At 43.9% G+C, this 9550-nt stretch overlaps 1 protein-coding gene across 2 annotated transcripts in view; it reads left to right on the top strand.

Moving 5' to 3' along the window:
- Nucleotides 1–2046: 2046 nt before the first annotated feature.
- The window catches only part of Mapk1 (mitogen-activated protein kinase 1), a 67084-nt gene continuing 59580 nt past the window's right edge, over nucleotides 2047–9550 (top strand). The window contains exon 1 of one of the 2 annotated variants that reach the window (XM_005370010.2): nucleotides 2047–2356. In XM_005370010.2, the coding sequence (XP_005370067.1) occupies nucleotides 2247–2356 (110 nt within the window). In that variant the 5' untranslated portion in view covers nucleotides 2047–2246. The remainder of the gene's footprint in view (nucleotides 2357–9550) is intronic. The other variant, XM_005370009.2, reaches the window with a different exon arrangement.

The raw sequence follows: 9550 nt of genomic DNA, 5'->3' as shown, positions 1-9550 counted from the left end.
TGTCTCCCATACGTTGCTTTTGTCAGCACATTCTGACACAGCAATCAAAGAGGTTGGCTTCTGCTTATTAATTTTCTGGAACCTAGCAAACCCACTGAATTTTCTCTTCTACTGAGGAAAACCTTCTTCCACTTAGACTCCTACTTCTAATTGGTTCCCTCAGTTTTATTCTTGGAATCTGTATCGTTTGAACCCCTACGATTATCTCAATTATTTTGTCTCTCTTTAAAGACAAGGTCTTACTATGTACATAGCCCTGGCAGGGAAATGCTGTGATTAAAAGCATACAGCACTATCCCTGATCATTTTCTTCCTTCAGGAACTCTACGACTTCATAAACTCTTCTCACGTCCACCGTTTACACTGCCGACGTGCTGCGTCATCAGGTCTGTTTTACTGTTTCAACCGCTACTTTTGTGTTGGTGAATGTGGGTTTAATTTCATGGTACTGTCCATTTATCCTGATCTTTAGAAGAAAATACATCTTAATCGAGCCATGGCATTGTCTTCTAAAAAGGATTCTGCTGAGTGGCCCAATACATTTCGAAGGACTAATTTTAACTCTCAGAGCTTTGTTTCTTCCCCTTCGGGATGTTGTTCCTTTAGTGTTGTGAAATGAATCCAAGGCCTGCCATAGGTAGGATAAGCATGCACTCTACCACCCAGGGACAGCCCCAGTTCTTCCCTTTAAAGATTTACTTTTTTATCTTTGGGATTGCCCTGCTGATCCTTATTGATGTCTAAAAGGGCAGGGTTGGTGTCTCTGGGTTAGACGGCACTGTTGGCCATAGAGGAGTCTGCTCCCAGGGACACAGTCTGTGTCGCTATCTCACCATTGCGTTCCTTGGCACCTACTACTATGGGATTCCAATTTTATTCTTCAGTTTATTGGTGTTTGTGACTGGTTCTGACCCACGACATCGTGTTTCTTTCCTAAATCTTGTTCAGATGTTTCAGCAATTCTAAACGTGCTGTATTTCTACGTTTCTGCTCCTCTGTACCAAATGGGTGCTGTGTGACAAAAGAATTCCTGGAGAGACACAACACGCAGCTACTCACTACTGATAGGGAGCTCAGGACAGACCAAAGTACGGCTACCACCAAAGTTGAAGAGTGCCCTTCCAGATATTTAAGTTACTCTAAACCTCTTCCGGGGAGGGGGCGCTGGTTTCTGCTTCTCAGTTTGGCTGAGAATCTTCTTTGCAGCTCCCCTGAGTTCATCTGAGAGGGACTCTCAGGTTTTATTGCTTACTCTAGCAAGAAGTAGCCTGGTAAATCTGGTCAGTTTCAAGGACTTCCCATAGTTCCTTTGCTGTTTACCTTCCTGTTTAAGGAGAACCTCAGGATAAAATGTTTCAATCTCAGGAAACTCTTACACAACACCGGGGTCTCAGTCTCTGAATTTGAAAGTCTTTTCCCAGGGTCCCCACCCACAACCCTCTAAACAGCACTTGCAGTTAAAAGTATTGCATTTTGTCTATCTCTTCTCTCTAGCAAGGTTGCTGGCTCCAACACTCTTTTAAGTATGCAGCAAATCTTCTTGAACAAATCTCTAATTAAGGGATTCAATGCCTTGTGTTTTGGTTTTCACTTCTGTCTCACACTTTTATGTATGAAAATATCTATCTGGGTCTGGGTCATGGTTTTTGGTTTCTGTCTCAGTTTGGTAGTCTAAGTTCATCAGAGTGGTGGGCCACGGATTCCCAGAGGCCAGTGTCAGGGGTCCAGTGGCTGGTGTATGGTGAGTCCTCCGGTCTCACCAAGTTCCTGGTCCCACACGAGTTCGTTCTGGACCGGGCACAGAGGGACACTCTATGGGGTCGTTACGCCCAGGTTCCAACTTGGCTTTCAAGAGCCACCTAGCGCCGGGTTCTCCAAACGCACGTGACGGGCCTCCCCCGCAGCCGCAGTGCTCCTGCCTGCGCTCGCTGCTTCCGCCGGCTCTCGAGACTCCGCCCCAGCGCCGCGAGGAGCCAATAAGAGAGCACGCCCTTGGCTCCGCCCCAGCGCCCCTCGACGCCAGCCCCTCCCTCCTCCCGCTCGCTGCTGCCCGCCCGTCAGGCAGGAAGGCAGGCAGTGGCTCGACTGGCGGTCACTTCTCCCCCTCTGTGTTGTTTCCATTTCTTGTTCCCGGTCGCCGGCGGCGGCGGCTGCACGGGTGGCGGCGCGGTCCCTGCGGGAGGCGCTGCACAAGCCGAGCGGCGGCCGCGAAGCGTCGAGCCCAAAGCGGCGGCTAGGCAGCCAACATGGCGGCGGCGGCGGCGGGCCCGGAGATGGTCCGCGGGCAGGTGTTCGACGTGGGGCCGCGCTACACCAACCTCTCGTACATCGGAGAGGGCGCCTACGGCATGGTTTGGTGAGTGTCTGCGCTGGTGTGCAAGCCCGGTCTCACCCGCTCACCTCATGCCTCTGCCCGTGGCTCTGGGCGCAGCCGCGGCCCTTCCCGCGCCTTGGCCTCGCGTTCTGCGGCGCCCTGGACGCCTGACTTCTCTTTGGTCCACACTCATGAAGCCCGTCGAAGCTTAGGTGGTGTTGTGTGCCTCCTGGGCTGACCCCCGTTTGCGGTTGGAAGGGCACCCCCAGAATGAAGCCAGACCCGAGGGCTTGCTCTCAGGCTCGTACTTTCGTGTCTTTTCCCTCGGGACGGGAACGGAAGTGCACCGTGCCCCCTAATTTATAGCTTTGTAATCGTCTTCTTTTGACATTAGATTGTAAAACCCGGAATTCCATCACATACTTGTCCGTGGTGGTGGTGGTGGAGGCGGCCATGGTTTTGCAAGCCAGAATCCTCAGTTTGTGTGCTGAACACCAGAATATCTCTCTTCCCTTCTTTCTGTGCACATGAACAGCTTTCACCAAATATCTTCAGTGGAGCTAATGATGCGTTCCTGCTCAGGCTTTCTAAAAAGCATTAATGACACCAGGGTTGGTTGTGAGGATATTTAAATCTTGAAGAGTTTCGAAATGGCTTTAAATATCGTAGCGGTTGCGTTTCAGGAAAGCTAAACCAGCATCACTCTGAGAGTTATTAAGATGTATTTGGAATTGGGCCCAATTTGATTTTAAATTCTCCCTTACCATCGAGAGCGCTTTCTTCAAATTGTAAATGTATCCATACGTTTTAGCCCAGTTTACTGTGGCCGTTTCTCCTTCGCATTTTAGTGTTCGGTATACGTACAGCCCTGATAGTTTTTGCGTGGTCACTTGCAAGATTTCTCACCAGATTGTGAAATGATGAAGTGTATTTATTAAAACGGGCTGCTGGTATTTTGTACGTTGAAACTCGGGGAAGTAGATTTTCTTTGAAATTTGTTTTTTGTGCTACATGAAGTAAACAAATTTATTGAAGATCTCTAAGTTAGATACTCTGCTATCCTCGTAGTTTAATTTTACCAGGATAGCCATTTTGAGGAAAGAAAAGATACCTTTCTTTTTCAGATAAGGTATTGTAAGAAGTCCTTTCCCAAGGGTGCAGAACTAGAATCAGGCTTTGGTTATAGACAGATCCTATTTCAAATGCTGCAGCTCTTCAGTCATTACACCGCCTTTCCTTGATGTTATTAATAATCTCGGGACTTTAGCGTATTTTTCTGATGAGCAAGTCTATTTTCAGAAGTGCATCTAATTTGAATGGTCATTTTAGAAATGCTAGGAAAGATTTTTTTTTTTTTTACCAAATGTGTTAACTAGATAGAATAATTAAGGTTCTTTTTAAAAAGACTATAATTTTATTTTCTTGATAAGCAAAATATTTCGTAGTGTACAACTATGAAGATAGAAGAGAACTAGTCCTGGGAGTCAAAAAGGAGATTAAATTAGTCACAATTAAAAAAAGACCTTTATAAAGGAATAGAGGAAAGTACTTTCCACATCACATCTATCTTGCATCTATTGTTACTGCTCTTGCACCTGCAGGTAAACATCCCAGTAACTCTCTTATTACAGATACTCAAGATTGCCTGTCATAGTCTCATTTATTTTAAAAATTGGCTTATTTTAAGTAGGAATGATAAATTTAGGCTATGTCATTTGGACTCCTCTCCCCCACCTGTCTGATAAAACAGGATTGTTTAGATCCTGGTGCTATTGCTGCTGTGGAGTTACTTGACCTTTGAAGTTCCCAGCTGCTGTGCAAAGTTCTCTTTAAAATTCAAATTTTAGAGGCTGGAGAGAGGATTCTGCAGTTAAGAGCACTTGCTGCTCTGGGTTCGATTCCCAGCACCCACACGGGCAGCTCACAACTATCTGTAACTCCAGTTACGGAGGATCAGATGTCCCCTTTAGACATGCTTTTGAGCAAAACACTCATATGAATGAAATAAATTTAAAGATAAAAATTAAGGATACAATTGGAATTTAAATTTTGGGTGCATCCTTCTATCTCCAGGTTGAAAACATTTTAATATTTATAGAATATTCTTTTTTTTTTTTTTTTTTTTTTTTTTTGGTTTTTCGAGACAGGGTTTCTCTGTGGTTTTGGAGCCTGTCCTGGAACTAGCTCTTGTAGACCAGGCTGGTCTCGAACTCACAGAGATCCGCCTGCCTGTGCCTCCCGAGTGCTGGGATTAAAGGCGTGCGCCACCATCGCCCGGCAGTATTTTGTTCTTTTAAGACTTGATGATTAAAATATTCACTTACGTATCACTTATTCTGTTCTTTGTTTTGTATGTGTGTTTTAGAAGGTGTGTATCAAGTCAAGCAACTGTAAAAGTGATTAGCTTTTCTTTTGTACTTTTCCGTGAGGTGATTTGAGAGCATTTGGGTGACTTGCTCTAGGACATAGCTAGAAATATGACAACACTAGGAGTATGACTCCATGGTAGAGGACTTGGGCCTGATACATGTGAGGCCACCCATTCTACTAGCTCCTGGGTGACATTCAGAGGATTATAGATTAGGGGTGGGGCGCTGGGAGTCAGTGGTGGTGCTTGCTTAGCATTCTCTGGATTTCATCTTCAGTGTTGAAAACAAACAGGGAGGGAAGATGAAGATGAGAAAATAATGACTTCAGTAACAAAAATGTTAACTTTCTGTCTCGAAAAACCAAAAAAAAAAAAAATGTTAACTTTTTCTTGCGTCTCATAGCCTTCCTTAAAACTGTTGATATAAGGTGGTTTGCTCAGGAGGAGCTTATCAAACACAGGATTGATTTCACTTGGTTCCTGCATGGTGGTAACTTTGAATAGGATATACTTGGGCAGTAACAGACTGCCAGTGCTGTACAGGAGGGATGCATAACGTGCTAGGTAATGGAAGGCCTTTTAGATGTTGAACTTAGTGTTAATGTTATGAGTGGTTTACTTTTAAAAATGCTTTCTAGGCAGAGAGAAATAATACATGCAAAGGCACAAGAGCATGAAAATAGCATATGTGGTCAGGAAAACCACAAAGTGCCACAGCTAGAGTAGAGGACACCTTAGGGAGAAAGGTGTGGCTATAACAGCTGGGAGTTTGAACTTGGGACTTATAAAAGGATGGCCTTTTCTGCAGTTTGTATCCACTCTTACTTTTATTTCTGTTTTGTGTGTGTTTTGTGAAAGGATCTAGTAGCTTGACCTGGCTGGCCACTGACTTACTTATTCTGTAACTGAGGATGATCTTGGGCTTCTGGTCTCTGGCACAAATGCTAGGTTTATAGGGTGTGCCACCACATCCATTTTGGGATTAAGAGTTGTAACTGTTAATACTATTAATACGAATTTACTTGGATTGCTTTCAATTCTTAGGTATTTTGAAGGTTCTTATGAAAAGCATCCTAGTTTCCCCGGCAACTGTATGTACTTACTAGTTAAAAAAAGTTGAAGCTGTGCATGGTAGCTCACCTTTAATCCAGCGCTGGGAGGCAGAGGCAGGCAAGTCTCTGAGTTCAATGTCAGCCTTGTCTCAGAAAACAAAAACAATTGAGAAAAGAAAAATAAGAGGAAAAAAAAAACAAAATAGTTGAAGGCGGGGAAGATGTCTCAGTGGGTAAAAGTTTTTAGCCAGGCGGTGGTGGTGCACGCCTTTAATCCCAGCACTCGGGAGGCAGAGGCAGGCGGATCTCTGTGAGTTCGAGACCAGCCTGGTCTACAGAGCTAGTGCCAGGACAGGCTCCAAAGCCACAGAGAAACCCTGTCCCAAAAAACAAACAAAAAAAAAAAAAAAGAGTTTTTGCAAGCCTGAGGGACCTGTATTTGGATCTTTGGAACCCATGTAAAAGCCAGACATGGTGGCATATGTTAGTAATTAGAGCATTCCTGAACATGAAATGGGAGGTGGAGACAAAAGATCACCTTAGAAGCTCATGGGCCAGCTAACCTGGAGCATGCAACACAGTGCAAGTAAAAAGCCCTGCTTCAAGGAGGACCAGCCTTTAGGTCTGCCGACCTCCACATGTGTGTGTGTTCTCTTACACAACTACACAAAAATAAATCTTTGGAAACATTTTTTTTTTAATGTTTTCCCTGAATCCTCCTTTGCTTTTATTCCTTTTCACTTTTGGTTCCCACACTGAGAGATGCCTAAAAATACATCCAATAGCTTCATTGCTTCTGTTTCCACTAGTGAAGGCTGGCTTTGAAATGGCCTACTATGCAAGGAGAAAGATGCCAGGAGGATTTTGACTACAGTAGCTTTAGTAGACTGTGAGCAGAACCTCTAAAGGAGAAAGCTACAAACAACAGAGTTAGAGGTTCCTGTTTCATTGACAAAAAAGACAAATCAATTGTGTTCTCTCTGGGGTTTTCAAACTGCTGCCTTTTCTAGGGCCGTCACAGCTTTGCCGCTAGTGCTACATATTCTTCCCTACTGAAGCAACACTACTTTGGCCTGTCTTTATTCTGTCTTCTCCCTTCCCTTCTTCTCTTGCGTTTTTCTGTTTTCTTTTCATTCATCTATTAACCTTCACACATGATTGTTAGGACCAGCCAGCATAAGGCAAGGATTCACTTGCTTTAAAAGCATTAATAAGTCACCAGGATAGCCTAGGCATTCTTGATACATGTTACAATTGTGCAGCTTGTTCCTCCTGTGGGACTCCTAACAGCAGGAACAGGAGCTGTTTCCAACTCTTTTACAGGCCTTTGGGGCCCTGCTCCTTATACTGGCTCACCTTCTCCAGCCTGAATACATGGTGCTTAAGTCTTACTGCAACTTGATGTGCCATGTTTTGTGGATACTCATGGGATACCTGCCCTTCCTTGAACAGAAATGGAGGAGTGGAATTGGGGGGTGGGAACAAAGGGGATATGGTATGGAGGGAGTAAGAGGAGAGGAGGGGGTGAAACTGTTTATTTAGGGGGGAAAGTCAATGGAATAGATTATTCTCCAGGGTCCCTGTGGTGGATTGAATGAAAATGTCCTCCATAGGCTTGTATGAATACTTGGTTTCCAGTTGGTGGCATTGTTTGAAAAGGATAGAAGGTGTGGCCTTGTAAGAAGTATCTCTGGAGGTCTTTGAGAATTCAAAGCATGGTTTAGTCCCATGTGCCCTCTGTTTCCTGCTTGTGGTTCAAGCTGTGAAATCTTAGCTTGCTGTTAACAGACGACATGCCTGCTGCCTGCAGCCATGCTGTCACTGCCATCTTGGACTTCTATTTACCCTTCTGAATCCATAAACCAAAATAAACTATTCCTTAACCTGTCTTGGTCATGGTGTTTCATCACAGGAACAGAGAAGTCTTAGGACATGCTCTTAGTCAGGAACCTATAGTCAAAACTAAAACGTGGAATGTCATGGAATCTGCCACAGACAACTGATAGACTGTGATTGTAAACCTGTCTTAATTCGCCTAGTTTCACATTCATGCTCTTTCCCTTTTAAAATTTATAAATAATGAACTCAATAGCCTTACTGTATGTAGACCTGGCTAGCCTCAAACTCGGAGGAATCGTGCCTCTGCCTATTAATCAGTAAGGATTACAGGCACAAATGACTACACCCAGCTCAAGAGCCTTCCCTGTGATGGTCAGATGTTGCTATCAGTTTTCCTCTGTTGTTCTCACCTTTAAGAAGGCAGTTTACTTACTGATCATACTGCAAGAGGCAGCAGGCTAAGCAGTTACTAGAGAGCCACCTATCTGTCTTAACTTTTCTCTTTCTTTTGAGACAAGGTCTTACAGAAATTGGATACCTAGAAATTCCCTTGAGTCTACTCCCCAAGCTGGGGTTATAGGTATGCTCAGTCGTGCCTGGCTTTTTATGGGTTCTGAGGTTCCGAATTCAGGTCCTCATGTTTGGTTCAGCCAGCACTCTGCCTGTGAGTTGTATCCCCAAGGTCCTCAAGAGACGTTCTTGGGGCTGGGGAAATAAGGCCCAGTATAGCAACAGACAAAAATGAAGAGATGTTCGTTTGTTTTTTTGTTTTGTTTTGTTTTTTTGAGACAGAGCTTCTCAGTAGCTTTGGAGCTTTCCTGGAACTTGCTCTATAAACCAGGATGGCCTCAAACTCAGAGATCCTTCTTTCTTTGCCTTCCAAATCCTGGGATTAAAGGCTTGTGTGGCGCCACCACTACCCAGCTGAGACATTCTGGACTGTACTTTTCTAAGGTTAGTGTTCCTAATGCCTGGCTATAGCTTACTCCAGCATTTTATCTTGCTTATGGTGTCTCTGCAGTGCAGCAAGGAATAGCATGGGTTTTGTCCACTTACATGCAGCTGTGGGAAATTACCAGCACTTGTATGTAGTGAGGAGTTAGTGAAGTGTTGAGTGCTGAGTACCTGGTGCCTTTGTCTCTTATTACTGTGACAAAATAACCTAACCAGCAATTTGGGTCTGTAAGATGGCTCAGCAGGCATAATTATGACTACCTGAATTTGATCCCTGAGATCTGTGTGGTGGGAAAGAGCCAACTCCTAAAAACTGTCCTCTGAACTCCACATAGAAGCTATGTTGAGCACATGCCAATGCCCATTCAAAAGCAACAACAAAATAACTCAGGCTTTTTTATTTTGTTTTAGAAAAGGCCGCAGAATAGTTTCACACTGAAGGAGTCTAAAGCCATGATGGTTATAGATAGTACTCTATTCTGAATTGGCAAGACTAGATTGGAATCTATCTAAGCATTAGGTTGCTGGTAATGTATCAAATGTTAATGAGTTATGTGATAAGATGTATAATAAAATAGTAGGTCAGATATCATTGGCAGACTTACTTTGAAGAACTGTATTTTGTTTCTCTTCAGTTAAAAGTTGTTAGTTATTCTGAGGAAGATGTTTTTATAAATTATTTGCCAAAACTTGAGAGGAGCCTTGAAGACAGCAACTGAAGAACTTTGGTCTGGAAATCAGCAGAACCAATCTAGGATCTCTGCTTAAACATACACAAAAATGTTTGCTCACTTTTCAGTCTAGCAATGCTAAAACCCATCCTAAAATTATGTTTTTCCCATTAGATAATCTTTGTTTCTGTTTCATTGTTTGAATCAGTTGATTTTAAAAAAGAACTACAGCCGGGCGGTGGTGGCGCACGCCTTTATTCCCAGCACTCGGGAGGCAGAGGCAGGCGGATCTCTGTGAGTTCGAGACCAGCCTGGTCTACAAAAGCTAGTTCCAGGACAGGCTCCAAAACCA

Source organism: Microtus ochrogaster, unplaced genomic scaffold (genome assembly GCF_000317375.1).
Source record: "Microtus ochrogaster isolate Prairie Vole_2 unplaced genomic scaffold, MicOch1.0 UNK68, whole genome shotgun sequence".
Classification (NCBI taxonomy): domain Eukaryota; kingdom Metazoa; phylum Chordata; class Mammalia; order Rodentia; family Cricetidae; genus Microtus; species Microtus ochrogaster.
Note: the sequence above shows the minus strand (reverse complement) of the source record. Positions and strands in the feature narration are given on the sequence as shown.